The following is a 26,059-nucleotide window of genomic DNA, read 5'->3' on the forward strand; positions in this document are numbered from 1 at the left end:
ATGAGCTCTGGGACACCGGTGTCCAGGAACAAGGGTGGGAGGATAGGGAAGGGGCGAGACCAGGGTGGGAGGACAGGGAAGGGGCACGACCAGCCTGGAGCAGCATGAAGAGCTTTGGGCAAGACACTTCCTCTGCAAACAACCCCCTCTCCCCCCGCCCTGCTCCCAGCTGGGAGCGCCCGGGTCACCGGGCCATGGCTCTGGAGAAGCGCCTGGGCGGCTGCGATAGACCGGAGGAGACCCACGAACATCTCCAGATAGACCCGTGCTGAGTCACGACTGGGAGGCCCCACAGTTTCCCCCCCCCCGCCCGCGGGTCCCGGCGCACACCCCATCGCTCCTCCCCGCTTCAAAAAGGAAGGAAAGGGCAAACCCCAGCCCTGCGTGAGGTGCGGGCGCAGCCGAGTTCCTCGAGCCGCCAGCCCTCTGAAAACCTCCCCCGACGGTGCTCTGCAGACGACGGACCAACTCAGCACAGCAGTGAGCAGCCAGCTGTCCCTCCCCAGGCTGCCGGGATGGAGAGTCGGCAGCACAAAGCCGCCAAGGAGCCGGAGATCGAGCTCTTCGTGAAGGTGGGTTCGGGGCGGGCGGTTGCTCGCTGGTGGTTCCCGGCAGGCTCATCCTCACCTGGCTGCAGCTGGGTGCAGGCTGAATAAATTTAGGAGTGTCTTCACGTTTTGGAAGGCTGAAGATGGGTGCCAAGTTTGGGATTGTTCACTGTGAAGGGTGCCCAGAACAGGGGACTGGGCAGTGGCACGGGAACTGCTGAGGGGTCACACCCAGCATCCCAGAAGATGCTCTGTTCTTGGGGTGGTCACGTACCCCCGGGGAACGGCGGGGCTGACAGCGGGTATGACAACTGAGTGGGCATACATAGCTCTCTCGAAACCCAGGTAAGAGGACCCCCAGCCTGGGAACAGCGAGCAGGAGGGCTGAGAGCTGCCACTTCAGCTTCTCATGCCAGCTGGGGTTGTGAAAGGGCGCAGAGAGAGCCTGAGGAGCCACAGGGGTGCTCAAGTGTGGGCAGGATGGGGTGGCTTTGCACCCCAGGGTATTATTTGCTGTAAATGTTGTGTTTTTTCCCCCATTAAGAAATTTTCCAAACACTTCCCCTGGAACAGTTTAGCACTTGAGTTTAAAATATCTGCAGTTGACATGCAGGGTGTAGAGAGTGAGGAGCTGGAGCTGGTAACTGCTGTGCCAACAGTGATGCCAGCAGGGCCCAGGACACACTACCAAGTGACAGTGGCTGGAGGAGAACGATGCCTCTCCCTCCCTGTGCCGTCACATTGAGGTGGTGCCCCCAGAGTGTCCCCACAGCTGCTCAGCTCTGTGACCTTCGCTCCTCTCCTCCTAGAGCAGCTTGGTGACCCAAAGGGTGGTGGTGCCTGGCCAGAGGCTTCCCTGAAAATACACGTTGGAAAATTAAGTCAGAAATATGTGTTGGAAAAGATGATCTGGGCTTTGTGGGAGGGGTGTCCCCCATCCCCTTGCCACAGCTGTGGCCATGGTGGTGCTTACTGGGCACTGAGCTCGGCTGAGCCAAATCCAGATAAGCATATTTTCTTGATGAAAGCAAGTTGAGTCTTGGATTCCCTACTTAGCACCCCTTTTTCCTCAGGCTGTCGGGAAGAAAAGGTGACTCTGAAGTGACTGCAATGGCAGCAGCACAGTCAAGGGGGTTTCCAGGGGGAAGGCAAACAGAAAACAAAGCAGCAGTGGCATCAGGACTTCCCCTATGCCTTAATTTAGCATGAAAAAACCCTTCTGACGCCTCTATTCACAGACAAATTGATGCTGTGCCTCCTCTTGCCACCCAAGACCCAGCCTGACCAAGGTCCCTGCTGCAGTGGGCATTGTCCCACACTACCTGGGCCTGGGACACAGCTGCCGCTGTGACCCACCACAGCCAAAAGTCACGGAGGGAGCCAGAGCTCCCTTGGCAAGTGCTGATGTTAACTCAGAGAGGATGAGGAAGGTGCAAAACTTCTGCATTGCCCAAAGGGCTGGCAATGTCTCAACCTGCCAACATTGTCCCCCTGGCTGAGGGTCTCTCCAGGCTCTGCTCCCCAGCCCCTAGAGGCATTCAGCTGCCCCCCAGATTGTGTCCTGACTTTTGGGGTGGCTGTAGGGACTGGGGTCAGGTCCTGCTGGGCACTGAGCTGTGCCCCAAACCTGCAGAGATCCCTCCACCCGCCACATTTTTTGACTGTTTCACTGAGGGGGAAACCACAGGAACTGCTCGGTAACTTTGGGTTTTGATGCATCCTGCAGCCCTAGGAGGCCTCAGAGTTGGGTATAAACCCCTGCCCGTCCCTGGAGATGCTGTGCCAGCATGCATACCAATACTTTCTAAGTTTCCGTTTCCTTTCTCAGGAGCATCATTTCATGGTAGCAGAGCATAGGAAATACTGGTTAAAAGTAATTTTTCTTCCTCTGGAAGAGCTGAAAGATGTTGGCATAGTGGAAAAGCAAACCGTCACCTCCCTTAGGATGAGTTTGAGGTGTTTCTCCTGGAGGAGCTGAGCAGAGAGCCCACAGGTTTCTGAACACCTGTAGGTGCAGGCTGGTAGCACTTACCAGGCACAGGCCTCAGCATCTGTGAAGGAGCTGGTGTGAGCTATGCTGCTCCTCCCTGCCATGCCGGGGCTGCCACGTGTGCTGTGGACCATGGTTCACGTGCAGCTGAGGAACCAGCTAATTTTCTTAGAGAAGTTGAGTTTCCTGTGAGCCATTTTACCTCTCCTACCATGGCACAACTTCCTTCTCTGTGCAGCGCCCATGCCAGCTTTCATGCACTGGGGGAACCTGCCCTGTTCTCAAAAGGAGTTTCAGGCCTTTTTGTGAAGGATGTTTTTAGCTACTACAAAGCAAGGAAATGGGCTTCACCCTGCCTGCTGATGCTTTCCCTTGGGATTGCTGGATGGGCATCATCTGGGTGAGATCCTGCTGGAGCTGAGGCAGGTTTTCCAAGCTCTCTCATGTCCCCACTGCTGTTTGATCCCATCCTGGTCACAGAGCAGCCCCCTGAGTGCTGAGACACCATGGCTATGTCCATGCAGAGGAGTTGGAAGGGCTGCCTGCACATGGGGGGAGCTTTAGGGGCTGACAGTGGCTCTGTTCCCCACTGATGCTGGGTGGGATGCCAGCACGGGGCTACCACTGCACAACCCCACCACCCGTGGCCCCTTCTCCATGAGGCCAAGGGCAGCTGCTTGGGTGCTTTTCGGGCATCTTTAGCCCAGCGAACTGATGTCTGGGTTCATGAAATGCAAACAAACCCAGAGACAGCACAGGAAAACAAACTGCTCTTTTCCTGGCAAACATGAGCACATTTCCCTTCTCACCAACCTCTCCAGCCAAGTGGACCCTCCCTTCCTCCCCAGCCCTCAGCAGTCACCCTCAGCCTCCTTCCCCTGCGTCCTTCCCCTCTTCCTCCTGGCTTTATCTCACATTTCTGGGAAGGATCTGAGATTGCTCCCTGATGTTTTCCAGAGCAATGGCTGGGGCAGGGATCGTGCACCCAAGCTGGGGTGCTGGGCTAAGAGCCCCATGTGCCTTCCTCCTGACACCCACTCCATCATCTCCCCATCTGGGCTGGACCAGCCTGGCCAGTGGATTAAATCCTCGTTTCTCTGCTTTCCCGGCAGGCTGGTCTGGATGGAGAAAACATCGGAAACTGCCCCTTCTGCCAGCGCCTCTTCATGGTGCTGTGGCTCAAAGGGGTCAAGTTCAATGTCACCACAGTGGACATGGCCAGGTGAGAGGCACCACAGCCCAGCCCTGTGCCAGCAGCAGGGTGGGACAGGCTGCAGGCTGTGACCACGCTCATTTTCTGCACTCCAGGAAACCTGAAGAGCTGAAAGACTTAGCACCGGGCACCAACCCACCCTTCTTGCTGTTCAACAAGGAGCTGAAAACAGACTTCATTAAGATTGAGGAGTTCCTGGAGCAGACCCTGTGTCCACCCATGTAATTTCAAGCTTTTTCCTTCCTCCTTTTGGGGCCATCAGGCAGGCTGCTGTTGTGTACTGCTCGGCAGGTTGGGAAACCAAGGCAGGGTGTGAGGAGGTGCCTGAGAGCAGCTCGGGGAGGGGGCTGGCTGCCCAGCCACCCCTCTGGCTGTGCTCTGCTGAGGCAGGGGGTGTGATGCCAGGGGGCTGCATCCCCCCTGGGAGATGTTGGGTGGGGCTGTGAGGGGATGGGGAACAAAGGGAGGAAAAGCAGCAGTTCCTTGGTGTGGGCAGGACTGGGGGGAGCAGGGACCACCCGGGAGCTTGTGGGTTTGCAGCTGGCTGTGGCAGTTGGTGTTGAGGCAGAAGGGGAATGCAAGATCCCTCCCTTTGTCCCCTCACATCAGTGCTCTCAGCTCAGCCAAAGCCAACGCCTTTGCTCGAATGCAGCATCGCAGCTGGCCAGGGGGCTGCCCCCCTGACACAGCCCACACCTCCCAACCCACCCCACCCCATGCTCTGCAGCTGTAAGGGTCCCCACTGCCAGCAAAAGAGGAAGCTTCAAAAGCATTCTCCATCTGCTCCTTAAGGTGTCTGCCCTTGCAGCCGCCCTGGGACACATCAGCAAACACGAGTTTGTCCCTGAGGAAGACAGGGGGGCTTCCCCAGACCCCACTGCAGGACAACGTGTGTCCTCCAGCTGGGCTGCAGGCACAGATCTGCTGCCTCCAGCCTCCCCAGACCTTGTAATTTCTGCTTTGTGACTTTCTCCAAGATAACGCAGATCCCGGGCTGGTGGGTGCAGTCACTCAAGTCTCCCACAGCCAGCTGAACATCACCTGCATCCTCCAGCACCAGTTCTAGGCACCATGGCCCAGGAGATAACACAGCTGGGGACCACTGAACCTCTGCCTCCATCCCTGCCCGCACTGACACAGTTGTCTCTCTAAAGGTACCCACACCTGAGCCCCAAGTACAAGGAGTCCTTTGACGTGGGGAGCGACATCTTTGCTAAGTTCTCAGCATACATCAAGAACCCACGCAAGGAAGCCAATATCAGTAAGAAGGGTGTGCGGGGGCTGCAGGGCTGTGCCCTGCCACTCTGGGCTGGGGGAGAGATGCTTTTGTCTATGGGCAAATCCTGGCACCAGGGCTCCTGCTGCCTGCCCCCCCCAAAACCTCTCTGGAGGCAGAGCCCGGGTCACTGGGCTGACAGTATTTATTTCCCTGCCCATCCAGATCTTGAGAAGGCCTTGCTGCGGGAGTTTCAGCGGCTGGATGTCTATCTGAACACCCCTCTCCCTGAGGAGATTGACCAGGACAGTGTGGAGGACATCACCATCTCCCAGAGGAAATTCCTGGATGGAGACCACCTGACGCTGGCTGACTGCAACCTCCTGCCCAAACTGCACATCATCAAGGTAACAGCAGCTTCCCAGCCAGGGTCAGGGCACCCACCCCAAGAGGGAGTAATGGGTGGGGTGATACAGGGACAGGAGCTGTGGGGTTCCTCTGCCAAGCCAGAGACCGAATCTTCTCCATTTCCCAGGCTTGTCCTCCTGCCCTCTCTAGATCGCAGCCAAGAAGTACCGTGACTTCGAGATCCCAGGGGACATGACGGGTGTCTGGCGCTACCTCAACAACGCCTATGCCTGCGATGAGTTCAGCCACACGTGTCCTGCAGATGAGGAGATCGAGCACACCTATGCCAGCGTGGCCAGGAAGATGACCTAGCACCACTGTGGGACACGCTGGCGGCATGGCCCCAGCCCAGAACCTCCACCTCCACAGCTCTGGCACCCCCAGACCCCGGCAAGGGAGGGGCTGGAGGGGGTTTATGGCAGTGCTACTCCCCCGCCTTTCAGAAATCATGCCTTGCTTCACAGCCCCCTGCTCCTCCTCTGCAGGCTGGCAGCAGCCCCCCCTTGCCATGGCAGCGCTGCTCCCGAGGGCTGTCCCTGCGTGGCTTCATCCTCACTCCCAAAGCACCGATCTCACAGCCTGGGAACATGTGCCATGGGAAAAGCCAAGTGCTTACCTCCTGCAGCAGTGGTGGAACCTGCCCACTCTCCTGGAGCTGCTCCACTGTCAGCCCCCATGCTGAGGAAGGGGCATCCCGGGGAGTCCCAGCACTTCACCAGGGCTGGAGCCTTTTGAATTCACCTCGTCCCCCTTCTGCACAACCTGTCTGTGGGTAAATCCCCTCCTCCACCGAGACATCCGGGTTCCATCTGAAGACCCCAAAAGGCTCTGCTCCTGATAGTTATTGTAGTGACAAATTGTTCTCCCTGCTATAGAGCTTTAGCATGGCTAACTCCCCATCAGACATGGGGACAGGAAGATGATGGGGATGATGCCTGCTATGAGAATGCTGGGACCTGCTGTGGGAAGGGAAGGAGGAGTGCAGTGACTTGAGAGGGGCTGAGGATGGGGGAGCTGATGGTCAGGGCATCCCTCTCTCCCTGCCTTGCAGGTCATTGCAGGTGATGCTGCCATGTGCAGCTCCCCCATGTCCACCACCCCCTCCCCGGTCCCCACCAGCACTTCAGGTTCCTGACTGGGAGAGGGAGGCAGGGGCCAGGACATCTGTCTGATTCCCATTCACAGGCCATTTGCAAAGCTCCGTGCCTGCATGAGATATGTGGGCAGGGTTGTTGCTCTCTGGCTCAGTGTTGAGCCTTCCCATCCAGTGCCACTGATGCAGGAGGAGTCAAAGCCTCCTCTGCACAGCCATGACGTCCCATTGTCCCCCATCCAATACCACCAGCCAGTGCACAAGGATTCAGCCAGCCCTCCCCAGTCAGGCCCATGGGCAAAAAATACTGTACAGTGAGCATGGTGGGTTCTGTGGGGAGAGGGGCAGACCCCCCCTTCAGCCCTCACTGCCACTTCCCTCTTTGCACTAAAAGATGTGTCCTTGCAAGCCTGCCTCTGAAAGCACCGGGTTTGGGGACTGGTTTTGTTATTAATGGGTTTTGGATTGTTTTTGGTTTTAAACTAAGAGCAGCAATAAACTCTATTTTAATATGCATTGCTTGTGTCCTGTCAGGGTGTGGGCCTGGAGGGTGCTGCCCCTCCATGCTTCCCCAGCATGGAAACCCTCTGGGAATTTAGCACATGATGAGCTCCAGTCCCCAGTCTCTGACACCCAGGACGTCCCCTCCCTGTGATATATACCTGTCACCCACCCCAGCCTTGCACATGCTGAACCAATGAGTTCCCATCAGCCCTGCAGCCCTCCCTCTGAACAAGCTCCAAACAAATTACACTGGAGTCTCCAACTTTTGGAGCTTCCAGAGTGCCCACCCACCTGCATCCTGGTGGGCTCTCCAGTGACTCCAGCCACCTCCTGACCTGCTGGCCCAGCGACAGAGCAGGCAGAGCATGGTGTTGCAGCCATGGGGGTGTTGCAGCCCATCTCTGCCTGCCATGGCTGTCTCATAGAGATCTTCCTTGGTTCTGGCAGCCTGCAAAATATTAGAATTTAAGTCCCCCCCTCATTTCAGGAGCTCCTATGTCTTCCCTCATGGTTTTTGTGCCACGTTTCCCATATGGCAGTTGCAAGAGTCCCATTTGGCCCCGCTCAGCAGTTTTCCACGTTCTGATACTTTTCGAGGCCAGCAGCTTAGTTCTCTGAGTATTAGTAGTAAGAAATACCCTCTTGCGTAGCCCTAAACCTGCTATTTCTAATAGAGAGCTGTTTTCATCTGCATTCCTCTCATTGCTTTGATCTGGTAGGGGTAGAAGCTGTGAAGTCCCCCAGCAGCTCGGGGAGCAGCCAGGACTGAGCCATCCATCAGGGTGAGTCAGAGCTGCTGCCGCCAACCCCCGCACCAAACACCTCAGGGCACGGCCCGAGGAACAGTGGGCAAGCTCCACGCTTTGGGGTGTGATGGGTGGCTGAGGACCCAGCAGAGCATCCTGCTGCAGGGGCTGGGCTGGGGCAGGGTCTTGCCAGCCCGGGCAGGTGGTCCGAAGCTGGGTGCCCCCCGTCCAGGCTCTGCTCTGAGCTGTGCAGAGCTCCCTGGGGCACACCAGGACCTCACCCCCGCAGGGACCATTGCAGCTGTGAGGTGAAGCAAAAAAAAAAAAAACCCTCTCTCACATCCACCCCCAAACTTCAGCTGCTCAAATGCCATCTTAAAATGTCAGATGCCTTTTTTTTTTTTTTTTTTTTTTTTTTTGTGAAACAGAGAAAGACCCTGACAGGGTTAACTCCTGACGGGATTAATTCCTGTAACTTTCCACTGAAGCAGTGTGAAGTATTTTCCCGGATCCGAAAATAAATACCTTTGCTGTTCAAAGGCTCAAAACTCTATCTCTAAACAGTTTTGATGGCCTTTTTGGGCTTCATTTCTCCTCCACCCTGCCCGAAGAGCCCTGTTTCACACAGAACAGGGACATCACCTGGGCCGGGCTGAGTCCCTGCTGCCAGTGAGGAACTCGCCTGAGGCACTCGGGGGGATCCGGGGCAGAGTTTCCCCTCTCTGCCCTGGCTGCAGCACAGCCTCGGCAACACATCCCAGAGAGACAACCGCAGGGCAGGGCTCCTCCCGAGGAAATTACCCCAGCGCTGGCAGAAGGAATGATAAAAGTATCCAGCGGCTGCTGAAGAGCCATGACAGCAACACACAAACCAGCTGCGGGTGCAATTTGCTCACAGGGAAACTCCAGGTTTTCCTTAGTGCCCTTCCCAGGTGCTGCTCAGGCAGGAGAGTGCTGGCTATGTAACACAGAAAGAACAAGCACAGGAACTACTTTTCTATAATAAATTAGTGTTATTTCGAAACCAGCTCCAGTGCACAATCAGTATTTCCAGACAAGTGAAAAAACCCAAACATAACTCCCCCCTCCCCTCCTCGTTCATTAAAGAGATTTACATATGTACATATAAATGTGAAAGCATATACATAAATTGTCCTTAGAATATATGCTGCACTCACGCATATCACCCTTCTCTGGAAGTGCTCAAGGCCAGGTTGGGTAGGGTCTTGTGGGAGATGGTGTTTAAGGTCCCTTCCAACCCAAACCAGTCTGTGATTCTATATACACACATACAGGTGCATAAATAGATACAACTCTAGGGGCTTTAGCTTTGGTTCAAGAGCACCAAACCTGCAGAGGGAGGCTCTGAAGATGCTGATCTCAGCCACCTGTGGCAGCCATGCCTGGAGTGTGCTTGCCAGCCCAGGCCCTGCCCCAGCCCCGTCCCCAGTGAGGCACAGGCAGCTCAGAGCAGCAGCCAGCGTGGCTGGGAGCTCTGGGCAGCCCCTCCAGCTCTGCCTGCTGCTGTGATACCTGCAGCAGCTCCCAGTGTGCCCATGCCTGCTATGGCTCCCTGTCAGCCCATGGACACAGCTCATAGCCCGAGAAGGCAGCTGCCCGCAGGGTGCTGAGGGGCAGCTGGCAGGGGCTGGGGATGCTCAGTGGTGCTCGCTCCAGGTGGCCCAGCAGCATGGTGCTGTCACCTGGCTGCATGGAGCTGTCACACGGCTGTGGCTCTGTCCCATGGCTGTGCAAGGGCTGAAGGGCATGGACAATCTGCCCTCCATCCTCTTCGTTGCTGCCGTGCAGCTTCACGGAGCTGAGCAGGACGCAGTGCCCTGCCAGGCCAAGGGCTTCCTGTGTGCCCTCCTGGATGAAGCTCCTGCCTGGTGCAGGCAGAGGAAGGCAGATGTCTGCTCCCAGAGCTGGGCACTGGCACTTCAAATAAAGTTGGGGGTGCCCCACCTGGGATGTCCTATAGTCCCTGTCACCTGTGCAGCTGTCTTTGCCCGATCCCGCTGGCTGCTCCAGCACATCATCCCCATCTGCCTCCCCATTCTTCTCCAGCTGCAATGGGAGCTGGGAACCTAAGGCATGGCCTGCCTGGCTGTGGGTACAGGAGGGGTTACTTCCCTTGTGACAGCCTGGCCCAAACCCATTGGCACAGTAGCCACTTGCATCCTGGTGAAGGCTTCCTCCGAGAAGCAGCTGGACTGTTGGTGCTGGCTCCTCAGCTACAGGTGGCCTGCAGGATGTGGACATGGATGGCAGGAACAGGGACAGTGAGTCTTCCTGGAGCTCAAGGGTGGGCACCTCCCTGGTGACACTCAGCTCCTGGTTCAGGAGAGCCTGCTGGGAAACAGGCAACCGGCAGTCAGCTCCCACTGGCCTGAGAGTGGTGGGCTGTGCTGTGATAGATGGACATGCAGTCAAGCAAAAGCCACCACCTAAAACAGGAGGCACCAAGGCTGTGCTTGCAGGCTACACACTGCCCAAGACCCCGTCCTGTGTGATCCATGGGCTGGTGGGTGCATCCCACCAGCATCACTCACAAGTGTTTTTGGGAGGTGTGTCTCCGAGGAGCTGGGGAAGACTTGCAGCTGGATGAAGCAGAGCCCAGCCAGGATCAGCAGTGGGAAGATGACACTCAGCAGGACGATGAACCAGGGAAAGCCTGCCAGGAGGTCACAACAGGCTGAGAGGCGGAAGGACCCCAGCCAGCATCGCCCCAGCTTGCCTCCCCAGAGCCCCCACTGCAGGCTGGGATGTTCACAGAAGAAATGCTGGGCAAGCCCAATGTGGATTGTGAGAGCATCTCCCTAAGGAAGCTCCCTGCAGGGTGTTAAGGGGAAGTGCCACAAGCAGGACCTAAGAGTTCTCACTTGTGGGGTCTGGTGGAGTCACCATGCACTGCTCAGCCTCCCGGCTCTGCCTGGCCATGTCCACAGCCACTGTCCGGATGCAGTAGTGGGTGCTGGTCTTCAAGGGCCCCACAGTACACTGTGCCCCCTCCCCACTCCACTTGCAGGACACCTAGAAGCAGAGGGGATGTGTGGCCAGAGAGGCTGGAGCTGGGGTTTGTGCACTGCTCCACTCCCCCATGCAGCCTCAGCACCCCACCTGCCCAGGGGTGTGGGGCATAAACACTCCCTCCTGGCCCCTCAGCACCAAGTTCTTCACCCCAGGAAGTGTCAAGGTCCCAGAGCATCTTGTTAAATCATCAAATCTCTTTAAATCAGTAATCTGCTGCATGCTTTCATCTGAATAGAAATTGTTACAGGATTCTCTTATTCACACAGGCTAGAAGAGTAAAGAGATCTGCCAGCCCAGCATCAGGAGTGCAAAGCACCTAACACCACCTGGCACTGCTGCTCCAGGAGAGCCTTTGAGAGTCTGGTGAATTCTGAGCCATGCCCAGCCCACCACTTACCTCCTGGACCAGCACCTCCCCTTCGTGCAGGTGCAGCCGGTACCACAGCTTCCGCAGCACTCGGTCAACTCTCCTGTAAGTGCCAGCTCTGCTTCGGTATGGAGTGAGTGGGGTGATGATATTTACACTGAGGATTTGGCCCTGGAGCAGCCAGGACAATGTAGGAGGGCCCACGACTGCTGTAGGGAGGAGGAAAAAAACAAACAAACAAAAAACAGGAAGAAAATTAAGCCCTTCTTCCCCCAGCCCTTCCTTCTCCAGAAGCTTCGCCCCCAGCCCTTGCCTCCATTTGGGGCTCCTACCACTTTTCTTAAAAGTATCTTCATATGATTCACCACTGTATCCCACCAGACCTCTCCAAGCACCTCTATCCCCATTGCCCCCCAGGAAGAGCAGGAGCCCATCTGAAGAAGCTCCTTGGTCCTTACTATCTCTGTAGGGCTGCAGCTCGCTGGAACTGGCCCACTTGGACAGCTTGCCTCTGGCCACTGCTCTCACCCTTGCCCAGTAGATATCATAGATGTTGACAAAATGCAGCTCACAAGCCCAGGAGGAGCTGGTGCTGTTCCCCCAGCAGGCATGTGCCTTGATCCAGCGAGAGTTTCTGCACCGGGAGAAAACAGAGAAATTTCTTCCTTTTGGCACCTTCCTACATCTACAGCAGCCCAGTGCCAGGGGGACGAGCCCCCTCTGCCCCCTCCTCCTGCCCTGCTCACCTTCTCCTCCACTCCACCTGGTACATGGCACCACTTGGTGCATCAGGGCCAGGCTCCCACCTCAGGTGGACGTGGAAATTTTGTGCCTCCAGCCTCACGTCCCGCGGAGGCAACAGCTTTCCTGGGAAGGGTGGGTAGCAGAGGGGCTCTGCTGGTCACCGTGCTGCGTGGGTCTCCCTGCTTTGCCGAGACATTGTGGGGCCTCCCCCTCACCGTACCATCCCCAGATTCAGGCCCAGGGAGGCAAACACTGACTCCCTGCCAGGGCCGTGCCCAGCATCCGCATTCTACCAAGCTCTCACGCACCGTGGAGCACCTGGGAACGGCATCGACACCTCGAGGTGGTCGACGGCGCCCTTGGGGGCGTCTTTCCCATCACACCTTGAAGGCCACTTGGTCTCCTCCTCCCTGCAGGCACCTCCTCGGGAGGAGTTACCCCCACGCTTCCCCTCCAGCGCAGCCACCCCCGGACTTACCCCGGAGCAGAGTGCAGCCGGCCAGGGCGAGGAGCAGGCTGAAGGCAGGGCTCATCCCGCCGTGCCCCGGCCACCTGCCGCAGCCCTGCGCTGCCGTCCTGGGACCCGCCTGCCGGACCGGTTCTGCCACCGCAAACACGAATGACAGCGGGGACCTGGGAGGAGAGGAAGTATTTTTGTTTTCCCACAAAGCTGTTGCCAGTGGCAGCCGCTGCAGGCAGGCACCCCTGCACAGGGAGGCTGTGTCCAGCCGTGACATTGGGACTCCCTGTTGCCCCCAGGAGCGGGGAGGCGACAGCGGGGCAGGTGCCCTCGGGGATGGGGTGGCCCATGGAGACAGCAGAGAGCTGCCACGTACCGCTGAGACTTTCCTCTGCACCCACCTCCAGCTGGGTCTCCCTGCCTTACAGGCAGAGAGGTGTCACTGTGTCACCAGGACAAGCCTGGCCCCAACTCAGACTGGCACAGGTCGGGGTGCTCCACATCTGGGGTGTCCTGAGAAGGGACCAGGGGCTGTGTGACCCGGGGCCACAACCCTGCACAGCTCAGAGGGACTCTGAGCCAGTATCACAGTTTCACCTCCACACATCTTCCTTCCTTTCTCCCTCCAAACCCTGGCCAGCAGCTCCTTACCTCAGCTTTGACCCACCGCTTGGCTACCAGGGAACCTTTTCCCTGCTCCTGCTGGCTGTGGAGGTAACCTTCTCTCTGGGCAAGAGAGGTGCAAGGGATGTGAGGCCAACACTGACCTCCTGGTCGTGGGATTGCTTCCTGTAGCAAAGAGGGTGACCCAGAGCCACCTCCTGAGGTGGACAGGTGTGACCACATCCCTGTCTGGACTGGACACCCCTAAGGCTGGTTCACTGCTTCTGTTGCCTCTTGCTCTTCCTGTTTTATAGTCTCTGCATTAACATTACTAATGCAGCTGCCTTGGCAGGTCTGTATAACCTGCTTTCCTCAGGTTTTCTGTTCCTTTGCAAGCATTCAGAACTGGAAACAAGCAGAGAGAGGCACCTGCAAACCATGGGCTCCAAGTTCTGAGGTGAAACCTCTGGGATGCCAGAGGCAAGTGCAGGCTGTGGGTTTAGGGCATCTTCCCATCCTGACACCAGCACAAGCCCTCCTGGCTCTGCCACCAGCCAGGCAAAGCAGGCAGGAGATTTTCCCTGAAAGGAAAAGGGTTCCTAGGACTCTTCCCAGACTCCTAGAAGTGCAGAGCAGCAAGTTGGCTCCCTGGGGTACCTGGGGTACCCTGGGGTACCAACAAGCCCTCCTGTTTGTGGTCTCTCAAAAAGCAGTTTGGCAGCCACCCCGGCAGCAACCAAACGGCCTTCTCCTCTGCTTCCCCCGCGGCCACATCACCCCAGAGCCTCCAGGTCCCCCCTACCTTGGTCCTCGCAGCTGCTCATCCAGCCCCACGGCACCAGGAACTGCCTGGAGCCACCACAGCAGCACTGGCTGAGCTCACCGTGTTCCACCAGACACTACCAGCAGCTCAGCAGCCCCTCAGCCTCACGGAGCCTTCTCTGGAAGCATTGCTGGGGCTGTCCCACTCCCAGGCTCCCTGCAGCTGGGAAGAGCCCCGTCCTCTGTGCCACCACACTGGGAGCTGGCTGGAGATGCTGACGGCACACCTTCGGTGGTTTTTTGAGGCCAGCATTATTTTACCTTCTTCCTCATTTCGGGTGCCTCCAGACACCCTTGCCGGCTCAGCAGTGCCCTCTGTGAGTGAGCAGTGAGATGCCAGCCCCAGCATCACGGATGCTCCCCACCTCCCCACCTGTGTATCACCCACAGGGACTGTCAGCAGCACAGGGATCAGGCAGGAACCAGGGGAAACACGTGGCAGGACAGACAGAAGCCAGGACACCCCCCCCCGACGCAACTGGGACGTTTCCCCCTGGCCAACATTGGCACTACAGCCCTGGCACCCGTGCCCTGCACATCCCATGGCTGAGGGAACATCTCCCTGCAGCCAGAGAGGCGTCAGCTGTCAGCAACAGGGACAATCAGCCGGCAGCAAAATGGATGGATTTTAATGCCTCCCTCACCAAGGACACCTTATGCCTGCCCCAGGACAGGCAGCTGCCTACACTTATGGCTGCACCCACTTGGGAGGGGGGTGCAGGGGCTGCTGACCACCAGGTTGGGTGGGTGACCCCTGGGAAAAAGGGGACGACCCAGGCAGGAGATGCTTCAGCAGTCTCAGTACACAGTGGAGGGCCTGCAGAGCTCTCCAAGCTCCTGCTCTCCTGCTGAGCCCAGCACCACCCACCCCAGGGCACCCCAATGGCAGGATGAGCCATGGATGCCACCAACACCCTCTGCCCCTCTCCCCTTTTCGGTCAGGAGGTGGGGAGGACCCTGTGCTGTGTCCCCAGATACCCTTCCCGACTCTTCCCGACCTTCCCCAGCCTCTTCAGAGCAGCAAGCGTGGCAGAGCAGCAGCCATCCCTGTGCCCAGGACAAGATGGGTGTGCTTGTTGTGGGCAGGATGCAGCCTGCAGGGCCACGGGGAGGGCAGGCCCGGCTCCTGGCTGGTGCTGCCAAGGGGAGATGACTCCAGCAGCCACATCCTGGCTTGCCCAGGGGTTGGAGGCACCGCCGCTGGCTGCCAGGCTAGGGGCAGAAGCAGCAGACGGTGCCAGGAGGGCATCGGGCATCAGCATCTGCCACTGCCTCACAGGGCACCACCATCCCTGTCCCGCAGGGCTGGGAGCACAGGCTAAATTTTGCCAGGTAAGACCCATCCTCCAAAGGCCTTTTCCAAGTAGCGGGCCACTGCCAGAGTCAGGTGGTCGTTGTAGGAGGCTGCGATCAGCTGGATGCCCAGGGGCAAACCCTCAGAGCTCAGGCCCAGCGGGCACTGTGTCACTGGCAGCCCCAGCACATTGAAGATGGCTGTAAGAGAGGAGGAGGTGGCATCAGAGCAAGTGCAGCCATGGGGACACATCCCCACTCTGCTGTCCCACTCCAGAGACATCGCTGGCATCCAGGGGCCCAAGCTGCAGGAAAGCCATGTTGAGAGCCCCAGACTGTACCCCAGAGGATACAGTAGACCTCAAGGGCCTTTCCAAACCCCAGGGACAGCTGTAGCTACCCCAGAATGTCCCTCAGGGACAGGGTGACACCACCACCTCCAGGATCAGTCGTGCCCACCAAACCTGCCCTACTGTGGGCAGCAGGTACAAACACTGCCAGTTTTAAAGCAGGACCCTAATCCTCACTCCATATCCTAGAGTGCTCCATATCATACCCCTCTGTGCTGCAAAGCCCACTGACAAAGCACCCTGGCTCCCAGGGTGAGGGCATCCCTCAGACCCCCCCTCACTCCCCTGAGACCCCCACCTGTACCCCAGCAGGAGTCAGAGCTGCTCACCTGTGTAGGCAAAGTTGAAGGGCATGCATATGGGGGAGTTGTGCCTGGGGGCTACAGTGGGGTGTGAAGGATAGAGAAGCACTCCATCTGGCCCCAGCAGTGCCTCCAGCTCCTTCTGCAGGCTCTTCCCCATGCTCACAAGCTTGGCATTCCCACCAGGATTGAGCTTCATCACCTTCTCCGTCAGCCCCAGGGCTGCAGGGAAAGGGCACAGGCAGGGACAGAAGATGGAGTGACAGGTTAAGCATGCTGGAAAACACAACCCCCTGCTCATTGTGGTACCCCCGAGTCCCCCTCCCCACCACTACATCACCCCAGCTTTGACAAGGGAAAGGCTTTTAGCTTGCCCATCCCTTCAAGGAGATCTTCCAGCCAGTGGGATCGAGCAGAGTTTGGGAAGCAGCCTCAGGCGCTCATTAGACAGCAGCACTAATTAGGGGACTCTGGTATCTGCTGCTAGGAAAGGGGATCTGTGCAGAGCCCTGGCTGGCTCCTTCTGAGCCCCAGCAGCCCTGGCAGTACTCACAGCAGGAGCACACCCTGCCTGCAGCTCCCATTCTCTGCACCTCTCCAATCCATTAACCAGGATCCAGCCAACTCCCCCTTGAACTTTTGCCTTGAAGGCACCGAGTGTCATTATCAACATCACCCTGACGCTGCTCCATGCAGGCTCCCAAGTCCCTTGGTGGGCACTATTTTAATTTAACAACTCACCCCACCACCACCTCTGCATGCCCCAGTGCTCCCCCCAGCCTTACCAATAGCTGGGAGAGTGTGGGAGGACATCCCCACGAGCCACTTGAACAGCTCCCAGAGTGGCCACACCGGCTTCCCATGATCCCCCAGCAGGTCTGTGAACTGTTGTGCCTCCTGCAACAGACACACTCCAGGTAATGTCTTCTCCTGGTGGCATTTAGTGCTGTCATACAGCTCTGTGATTAGGAAAAGAAAGGCAGGGGGGGCAGGGGGGGTAAAGTCCTCCCTCTACAGGTGGCCTTTATTTTTCACCACTGCCTGTGTGGTGGAATACAGGAGCTGTAACACTCTTGACAATTTATTTTTGCTACCGTTCATGCACAGAGCATGGGACAGTGGTGACCACTCAAGGACAAAAAAACCAGGCAGGCCTGCTGCTGGAAAGCTGCTAATCCACTGCCCCGGTCCTGGCACCCTCACGGGCACAGATCCCACCCCATGGAGTCAGGAGAGGCAGGATGGAGGATGCTGCCTGCCCAGCTGGTTTAACAACTCACACAAAAAAGGACAATGTGCTAAAAATGGCCCCTCCCACCCTAAACTGTGTTGACCCTCTGCTGGGAGCCATATTGTCTTCTCTTGGGAAAATGAGGGAGAAGAGACTGTGCAGCTTTGGGGAGAGATGAATGGGGGACTGTGGGAACAAGCAGAACAGAGGAAACCCCTGGGCAGGTCTGAAGAGCCCCATTCTCCATGGCTGGCCCCAAACTCGTGGCTACGGCAGCTCAGTCTGACACACCTGCCCATCACTGTCCTTGGATGACATCATGGCTGACCAGATCTGGAAAGAATACTTCATCTTGTGGATGGCCACATGCTGAACCTGGACCCCCAGCTCGCTTTCGAGGTACTCCACCACCTGAAGGGAAGAGCAAGAAAGGTTTTTTTTCTGCAGAGGACAAGAGAGAGCCCAGAAACAGCTTCTCTCTGCTGCCACACAGAGGGTCCCCAACATGATGCCCTGAGCAGTGGGAGCTCCTTCATCCTTTCCCCAGGTTTAACCTCAAGGCTCACTCCAGTGAGAGCCAGCCTCCCCTTCCTTCCTACCTTCTTTTGGGCCTGCAAGATCTCCTTGTCCACAGGTGACACAAAAATGGACCCGCCATCATGATCCATGCAGTGAAATTTTATTTTCTCCAGTGACACCTTTTCATTCAGCTTCAGCCTGGGAAAGGAACAGTGCTTTGCTCACAACTATGTTCCTGGCTCATTGGCTGCCAGAGCTGCTTTCACACCCTCATGACACTCTGTTCTACCCACAAGGAGAGTCTCTGAAGACACAAGACAGCTGCTGCCCACAACCCATCCAGCTGCTCGCCTGCTCTGCCCGTCCCAGCTAGCTCTGGGTATTTGCTTCTGTTGGGGAAATCATCTCTCCAGATGCACCTTGTAATTACTGGCACAGGCAATGTCCAAGGTTGGGATTGCACCACAGAGCCATGGAGAAAAAAAAAAAAAAGCAGAGAGAACAGCTGTTTGTGGGTGACAGCAAGAACCCAGCCCTGCCCACTCTGCCCCCTGGGTACAGGCACATCAATGGCTGGTTGGGAGCAGAGGCCTGGGAAGAGACTGAGCGGGGCCGTGGGACAGGATGGAAAAATCATCATCCAGCAACAGGAAAAGCACACATAAAGCTCAGAGAGAGGAAAACTCCAGGGACAGACTGTGCTGGAGCAGCTCAGGTCCCCAGCACCATGGGTGGGAAGGACAGAGCTGGCTGTGAGTCCTGCTAGAGGCAGGGTGCAGGAAGAAAACCAGGAACGAGCAAGCTGAGTGGAGCAGCCTTGTTGTGTACACCCGATGGGACTGCAGCCAGGAAGGAGCTGAGACCAAGTCAGCAGCTTGAAGGAGTGGAAGGGACTTACTTGTTGACCCCAGGGCCAGCCATGACCCTCAGCACGGGCTCCAGGTCCTCTGCATAGCGGCACATGGGCCCTGTGCACAGGAAGTTGGTCCTCACCCCTTGAGCGTTGGGGAACTGCCCCTCATTGGGCACCACCCCTGCAGGCACAGCAAGAGAGACGGGTGACACCCTGACAGCACCGGGAGACACGGGGTGGGGCAAGGAGGAAGAGCACTGAGGCTGGGACACCAGCTGCCTAGAAACAGCCTGGCAGCAGATCCAGACCTCAGGAAACCATCCCACGCTGAGGATGCAATCCCGGGCAGGAACCTCCCGCCTCCGCCAGGCTCAGCTGCAGGCTTGTCCCGTGCAAGAAGTTGCCTGTCCCCTCGCAGCCATCCCACCAGAGACAAACCCAGCAGCATCTCAAACAGGTTCCTCCCACACCCACGTTCCACCTCCTGGCCCTTCTGCTGGGCAGGAGATCCCCACGGCTGCCTTACCCGTGGTAGGTTTATGGCCAAAGACGCCGTTGAAGAAGGCCGGCATCCGGATGCTGCCACCAATGTCGGAGCCCACGCCGATGACGGAGCAGGCAGCAGCCAGGACACTGCCCTCCCCACCTGTGAGGGGGGAAGCACAGCACAGACCCACAAGATTGCAAGCCATGCAGCAAAGCAGGAGCATCTCACAGCAACCACTTCCCCTGTCTCATAGGTGGGGTGGAAGCAGCCCCGGCTTTAGTCACATCTGGGGGACAGCTGGGAAGGGTCAGCCAAAGGGATTGTCCAGCTGAAGTGCCACACCAGCACTGCTGCTTGAACACAGAGTGAGCTGTGGTGATACTGGCTGTAACAGCATTCAGGACCTGCAAAGCAGCAGCACCTCCAAAGAGTCCATGGAGCTGCCCCTGTGAGCTCTGCAGGAGCTCATAAACAACCTGAAGCAGGGCACAGAGGACTTGGGAACACCCTCCTTGCTGCACTTTAAACCGCTGCTCGTGCAGAACCACGCTGAGCTCACCTGAGCTGCCACCCGCAATCCTCTGCAGGTCATAGGGGTTGTTGGTCCGGCCGTAGACCCTGTTGCTGGACTCATACCACATACACAACTCGCTGCAGTTGGTCACCCCCAGCGGGATGGCACCAGCCTGCTTCAGTCGGGACACCACTGCTGCATCTGAGGTGGCCACCACGTTGCGGCGGTTCACCAAGCCAGAGGTGTTGGGCATCCCTGGGGCATCGGGGTGGAGAGATGGAGGGAGGTGTCAGGGCCAGCACGGGTAGCACGTCGCAATTCACGGGCTACAAGTCTGAAGAGGAGCAAACCCACCATGCAGGGCAAAGGCCTCCTTGACGGTGACGGGCACCCCCAGCAACGGGAACTTCTCCTCCAGGTACTCATCGCCGGGGCTCTCTGCGAGCAGCTTGTCGACCTGCTGGGCTTCCTGCAGGGCCTCCTCGAACCTGCACAGCACCGACCGGGGCAGCTGTGGGGATTGCCTCCAGCCCGGGGGAGCGGGCAGGTAGCGGGGGTCGGGGGAACTGCGATCCCCGCCCCTCAGCTCTTTGCTTCTGCCCCCTGCACTTTGCATCTGCCAAACCGCTGCCCCCCCCGGTCAGGACGCAGCCGCGATGCCGCCGTGCGCCCCGCTCACCTGTCCTTCACCACGGCGTTGATGAGGGGGTTCACCTCCCGGATCCGCTCCACGTACGCCTCCACCACCTCCCTGCACGTCACCTGCAGCGGGGATGGCGCGGGGCGACCCTCGGTTACCGACCCTGCCGCCCCCCGCCCGCTGCCCCCCCCCCTCTCTCTCTCTCTCTCTCTCTCCCTCTCTCTCTCCCCCTCCCCTCCCCCCCCGGCCCCGGTGGTCGCACCTTCCGCGCGCGCAGCCGGGCCGCGAGCCGCCTGGCGGGCAGCAGGAGGAGCGCGCGGCGCGGCGCGGGGACAGCGCGCGGGGCTGCGGGGGTCGCGAGCGCCAGGAGCGCCAGGCAGGCGCGAGACAGCACCCGCAGCACCAGCGCCACGAACCGCTCCGCGCGCGACAGCGCCATGGCCCGCTCTGACCCGCACCGCCCGCGGAAGTGACGACAGAACGCGCGCGCCGCTCGCGTCGCCGTAGCAACCGCCCGCCGCCCACCGCCGTGTGTTGTCCTGCGAGGGGCGGGCGGGGAGGTGCGAGGGTTCCCCCCAAACCGGCGCTTTCGGTCGGTGACTACGGGAGATGCAAGAGCACCGGGTAATCCCCAACCGCCGAGACAACAGTGACAGCAGTCACTGATAGTGCGGAAGAGCATCGCGCGTTTTGAGGCCAGTATGTAAGCAACGCTCGAGCTGGCCTTCTGCCGCCTCTTCGTAACCACTTACTCGGCAATTATATTGTCAGCGAAAAGCAAGGGAGACGAAGGGATAAATTCCTTGTGAGAATCTTTTATGACTGCGAAGTCGACGAGTCAGCGTTTATAATAACAACCTGCAGTGTACATGCGCTGGGAGGGTGTTGGGTTGACCTCTGAAAACCTGAGCTGAACATACCAGGATTAAGCCATCTTGATAACAGTTCATGTTTAAAAACTCCTACCAGACACAGCTGTTTTTCTCTGTCTGTTGCAGAGGGCGGAGAGAAGGAAAGGAAACTTTCCACCTTGGATTTATCTTCCTTTGTCCTAGGAAAGCTGCCCTTGTGGCTGACAGTGTTCAAAGTTGCTTTTTCCTTCCCCTGGCATTGCTGGAACAGCCGTGGCCTCATCTGGGTCCTTATGTAGCCTTTGCCTTTTCCCCCACAATATCTAAGTGTCTCACTGTGCTCTGATTGCAACAGATACAGGTTGGGAGGGTTTGTGTACCTGCCCTCACCTTTCCTCACACCTGCATCAGTGCTCAGACACGCTCAACAGAGACCCAAAATCGCCAGCACAGAGAAAAACTGAGTCAGGGCTTGTGAAAACCTGCCTTGTGAAATCTGGTAGTGTTGGGCCAGTTGCATCTTTGGTTTGCTGGGTCTGTAGATTCAGACCCTCCCTCAGTGCCTTAGTCTTTGTCTTTCAGCTTTTGAGAAAAAAATCCTTGAAATTCTCCCCAGTTCAGCTGCTGTGTGCTTGGTGAGAGCTGCCACAACCCCGCTCACTGGGCTGGGTACCCACCCTGCCCCAGGTACCAGCTTGTGCTCTGTCATACTCTGGGAGCTGAGACAAAAGAGCAGCTACTGAAGCTCATGGCAGACTGGCAGACCAGTGGAGCTTCATTTCCAAAAAAAAAAAACAAAACAAAATAAAAAAAAAAATCCAATAAACGGGAAAAAAAAGGGGGATAGGAGGTGCTCTAGAAATAGTGCTGAGATCTGGAAGCCTAAGGTCAAAATTATTGTGGCTGCTTTTCAGTTATCAGAACCAATTGAGCAACCACCACCTCACATGAACACTAACAAGCCTCTTAAGTCCAACCTGATTTAAAAAAAAAAAAAAAAAAAAAAAAAAAAAAAAAGCAGCCAAGAAGAAGGAGGTTGGAAAGAGGGAGAAAAGCTCCTACATCCAAACCTATCCCCCTGCTTGATCCTGAGGAACACCAGCTGGTGAGAAGGAAAACATGACTCGGGATCAGGCTCCCGGAATCTATGCCTGCCATTAACCCAGTTGTTTCATTATTACCAACGGCTTAAAAAAAAAAAAAAGCCATGGGAGATGAGAAAGGATGTAGGGAAAGCTGGAGTGGTTCTACTGGCTGTGCCTGGGGATGTTGTAACCACCAACTGGCCAGGGAACCACGAACAGAGGGGGCAGAAGAGCTCCAGGGGGCACAGAGGCTCCTGATGCTCGGCAGTGCCATGTCCTGGCAAGAGCTGTACTGGATCCTGTTGGAAATTAAAAGAAAAAAAAGAGCCCGACAGCACGAGTCTTTCCTTTGCACAATAAGTAATTTAAATCTTACACTTCAGGCTTCTGGAGAAAGCTGGGATTTGTGTAGAACCACGCTGGAGTGGGGCGAGAGGGGAGGGAGGGTGAAAGGTTCGGATTTAAAAGCAGCAACTGAGATGCTGATTTCCCGGCTGATTCCAGAAAAAAAGCACCAAAAGCCATCCGAGCTTAAAGTTCCCCTGCTCCTGCTCTTAACCAGACCCGCTACTGAGGGATGCTGCGCTCCGCGTTTCCATCCGCTGCTTGCTCGGGAGCCTGCGGGAGCAGGGCCGGTGCTGGGCAGGTGCTTTTGGGACAGGATCCTGCCCCTGGCTCTGGGTGTCAATCGCGGGTCCTGGCATTGCAGGAGGAGGCAGCCAGTGGTACCTGGATTCGCACTCGGGGGCTCCTCGGGTGACACTTGGTGGCTCCTTGGACACGCAGAGGGGGCACAATGTCCGAGGCGAAGCGGCAGAGCCTGAAGGGGACCCGTGAGGCATCTACTGCTCGTTTGGAGCATTTATTGCTCATTACTGCATTTGGAGGAGCACCCGCTGCCTACCAATGACCCTGCATTCCCTTGGGACATGGCGGGAAAGGCACTCCGCTCCTCTTGGGAATCTCCATACTCTGCGGTCCCCACAGGAGCAGGGGATGTGATTCAGCTCCTCCTCCCCCTCGGGGCTGCCGCAGAAGCGGGGGCTGTGCCTGCAGGCTCCCCACAGCCCTAGTCAGGAGCTGGAGCCCCCGGGACCCTCGGGCACGGCGGCACACTCCGGGCTACTTCTCTTGGAAATAAAAACTGGAGCAAGCCACAGCTGAGACAGACAAGGCGATATCTGATTTAGTCACTCCGTGGTTTGTTTAAGTGCTGCTAACAGCCCTCGGAAAGAGGAATCCTTCCCTCAGCTCCCCGAGCCCGTGCCTGCTGCTGCAGGTTGCTCTTCCTTCCAGCCAGGCTGTAAGGGCACCCAGCTCCCTGCTCCCGCCGCTCCCACGGACACGCGGGGAATGCGGCTGCTGCAGGAACCCCCCCTCTCACGGACCCACCATCCCGAGCAGGGGGGTCCCTGCGTGGCCGGTGCCTTCTCCTCTGCCTTTGGCTGGGTCTCGGGATGGGTGCGGGTCTGCAGCCGCAGTGCTGAGCGCCCCGGGGCCGGGGCTGTGCCACGGGAGGTCGCTCCGCCACCGCTCTTTGGCATCCCCAGCCCCTGTCCCGCAGGGCTGCAGCTGTTCCCGCAGCACGGAGCCAGAGAACGCGGTGTTCACCCCGAGACCTTGAGCACAGGCAGTGTTTACGCCAGCCTGGCCCCTTGGCCCCTGGGCAGGAAGCCTGCGCTGCTGCAGCTCCAGCTGCTGGGAGATCTGAGGAGGGGTCTGTGCAGTGCTAAACTTAGGAGCCTGCTGGCCTTCTCAGGATGGTCCCCAGCCCCAGGAGCCACCACCCTTGGTCCCTGGGCTCCACTAGGAGGGGCTCTGGCTGCTGGGGGGCTGCTGCCCTTCAGCCCCGTGGTGCCGAGGGGAGCTGCTGGGCCCTTTGAGGGGCTGTGGGAACATGCTTTGCTTCTTCACCCCTGGGGCTTGTTTCCCACCCCAAAACCTGCTACTCCTTTCCCACCTGTACAGAGTTTTTGGGTACATGTTAAGATTTCAGGAACAACAAAGAAATTTCCTGGGCTCCAGGATGTCTCCATCAGTGTATGTTGTTCCTGATGCTGTCCCTCCTCAACAGCCTTCTGGTGACCACCTGCCAGTCATGACAATCACCATGGGGGGAGCCACCTCTAGCACCATCCTGGGAAACGGCAGGGCTAACACTGCTTACCAGGGCTGCTCTGCTTGCAGTTCCTGCTGATACTTCCAAACACCTTGGAGAGAGTGGGGAAACTCCCCTCCCTCAGCCATTTCCCCTGCGGGGATGGAGCAGCATGTCATGGAATGAAGCAGACAATCCCTTGGACAACCCTGCCAGGTGAAACGAAAGCCACAGAGAGGGGCTAGGAGGATTACAGGGAGCTCTGGATGCAGATGTGACCAGGAATGGACAGTAGAGCTGGGATCTACTTTTTGGAGCCAAGAGTTGAATAGTGCCTTGGAAGATGGTGCTGTACTGTGTGGACATGCTGGGGGAGTCAGACGAAATGGAGCATCCCAGTGTGTGGAGGTTAACAGCTCAATGACACAGCTAAGGATGGGTAGGTAGGGAGGCTGGAAGAAACTGGTGGGACTGGTGCTAAGCTCCAAAGTTTTGGTAGTGGGTGATGGGTACCTAGCAATAGAATCATAGAATCATAGAAACATAAAATCATAGAATTGGCTAGGTTGGAAGGGACCTCAGAGATCATCAAGTCCAACCCTTGATCCACTACTGCTGCAGTTCCCAGTCCATGGCACTGAGTGCCACATCCAGTCTCTTTTTAAATATCTCCAGGGATGGGGAATCCACTACTTCCCTGGGCAGCCCATTCCAATGTCTGATCACCCTCTCCATGAAGAAATTCTTTCTAATATCCAACCTAAACCTCCCCTGGCACAACTTGAGACCCTTTGTGCCCTCTTGTCTTGCTGAGAGTTGCCTGGGAAAAGAGACCAACCCCCCCTGGCTTCAACCTCCTTTCAGGGAGTTGTAGAGAGCGATGAGGTCTCCCCTGAGCCTCCTCTTCTCCAGGCTGAACACCCCCAGCTCCCTCAGCCTCTCCTCGTAGGATCTGTGCTTGAGTCCCTTCACCAGCCTACTTGCCTCCTTTAGACCTGCTCCAGGACCTCGATATCCTTCTTAAACTGAGGGGCCCAGAACTGGACACAGTACTCGAGGTGTGGCCTCACCTCACTCAGCACTGAGCGCTGAGTACAGGGGCAGACCATCTCTGTGCTGCAAGGAGCAGGGGGAAAGGGTCCACAGGACTGACATGGCCAGCAGATGAAGCTCAGAGAAATCTCAGCCTTGAAATCAGGAGGCCAGAAAGGAGGAGCAAATGCTGATGGCCATTAGGTGCTGAAGGCCACTTCCATAGTGACATCCATCACTGGACTCCCAGCTGTGCCCCACTGTCCGGGCCAAGCTGCAGGATGGTTTCCCAAGAGCAGTGGCTTTCAGCAGAGCTGGTTGCCCAAGCAGCTTGGGTGCTCCTGCCAAGCTGTGCCATGGCCCTTGCGAAATGGTGTTGATAAACACTCCGGGGCATGCCAAGTCCTGCTAGATGACAGCCAATGTACCCGGGCTGCAGGGAGTGCCTGCACAGGGAGAGGAATTTTCCACTCCTCTCCAGCAAGCATGTCTGACCCTGCTGGGGGACTGTCCCCAGCAAGGTAAAGATTTCCTTGCCGGTGTCCCAGCTGCCCTGTCTGGCCCCCACCATGGGAGGGCACAAGGGAAACCAAGGGGTGGTTTGGTCTCCTTGAGCATGGTGGCACTCTGCAGTGCAGATCTGGGGTGCTACCATCCCCAGGGTGACCCAGCCATCCCCATCTCACCATGGGAGGATGTTCATGTGTCCTGGTGAGGAACTGCCCATTAGCTTCCTGTTTCCAAGAGCATGGGCCAAGCTTAAATGAGCCTTGCTCTGGTCCAGTCCCTGTCCTAGGGACTTGCTGTGCAGTGATGCTGGTCCTGTTTGCATATGTCCTGGGGTGCACCAGGTGACCCTTGGCAGGCCTCCCCAGGCTGGCTGGCTCAGATCTACCCTGATGTGTCTTGTGGCATATCAGAAATGTCTCCAAGACCAGCAGGTTTGTAGTATGAAGACTGTGCTCCATCACATGCTGTCTGATGTACGGTAATTAGCATGCTAAAATTCAATTTAATTTGACCAGCTAATGTCCTGGAGATGCAGCTCACTCCATCT

At 57.4% G+C, this 26,059-nt stretch overlaps 3 protein-coding genes across 9 annotated transcripts; 1 reads left to right on the plus strand and 2 right to left on the minus strand.

The window, feature by feature from the left end:
* The first annotated feature begins 145 nt into the window (after positions 1–145).
* On the plus strand, positions 146–6,895 carry LOC103534124 (chloride intracellular channel protein 2). 2 transcript variants are annotated; one of them, XM_030449447.1, is made up of 6 exons: positions 146–572; positions 3,651–3,760; positions 3,847–3,972; positions 4,906–5,012; positions 5,193–5,374; positions 5,503–5,657. In XM_030449447.1, the coding sequence occupies exons 1-6, from the start codon at positions 516–518 to the stop codon at positions 5,569–5,571; spliced, it is 651 nt and encodes a 216-aa protein (XP_030305307.1). In that variant the 5' UTR covers positions 146–515; the 3' UTR covers positions 5,572–5,657. The 2 variants fall into 2 exon arrangements, with proteins under 2 accessions (XP_030305307.1, XP_008498272.1); XM_008500050.2 differs by having other exon boundaries at positions 147–572; positions 5,526–6,895.
* Positions 6,896–8,717: 1,822 nt separating this feature from the next.
* LOC115598225 (interleukin-22 receptor subunit alpha-2-like) lies at positions 8,718–14,209 on the minus strand. Of its 6 annotated transcripts, none has more exons than XM_030449444.1 (8): positions 13,728–14,203; positions 12,341–12,495; positions 11,865–11,985; positions 11,577–11,752; positions 11,149–11,327; positions 10,601–10,751; positions 10,271–10,392; positions 8,726–10,070 (listed from the first exon to the last, which is right to left on the minus strand). In XM_030449444.1, the coding sequence occupies exons 2-8, from the start codon at positions 12,393–12,395 to the stop codon at positions 9,282–9,284; spliced, it is 1,593 nt and encodes a 530-aa protein (XP_030305304.1). In that variant the 5' UTR covers positions 12,396–12,495; positions 13,728–14,203; the 3' UTR covers positions 8,726–9,281. The 6 variants fall into 6 exon arrangements, with proteins under 6 accessions (XP_030305301.1, XP_030305304.1, XP_030305302.1 ...); XM_030449442.1 differs by lacking the exon at positions 13,728–14,203 and having other exon boundaries at positions 8,726–9,604; positions 9,710–10,070; positions 12,341–13,570; XM_030449441.1 differs by having other exon boundaries at positions 8,718–10,067; positions 12,341–14,209.
* Positions 14,210–14,343: 134 nt separating this feature from the next.
* On the minus strand, positions 14,344–20,375 carry FAAH2 (fatty acid amide hydrolase 2). Its single transcript, XM_030449446.1, has 11 exons — positions 20,199–20,375; positions 19,976–20,058; positions 19,651–19,784; positions 19,342–19,551; positions 18,822–18,941; positions 18,341–18,476; positions 17,523–17,640; positions 17,215–17,334; positions 16,478–16,589; positions 15,720–15,914; positions 14,344–15,241 (listed from the first exon to the last, which is right to left on the minus strand). The coding sequence occupies exons 1-11, from the start codon at positions 20,373–20,375 to the stop codon at positions 15,066–15,068; spliced, it is 1,581 nt and encodes a 526-aa protein (XP_030305306.1). The 3' UTR covers positions 14,344–15,065.
* Between the last annotated feature and the right edge of the window lie 5,684 nt (positions 20,376–26,059).

The sequence above is a fragment of the Calypte anna genome, chromosome 4 (assembly GCF_003957555.1).
Source record: "Calypte anna isolate BGI_N300 chromosome 4, bCalAnn1_v1.p, whole genome shotgun sequence".
NCBI lineage: Eukaryota > Metazoa > Chordata > Aves > Apodiformes > Trochilidae > Calypte > Calypte anna.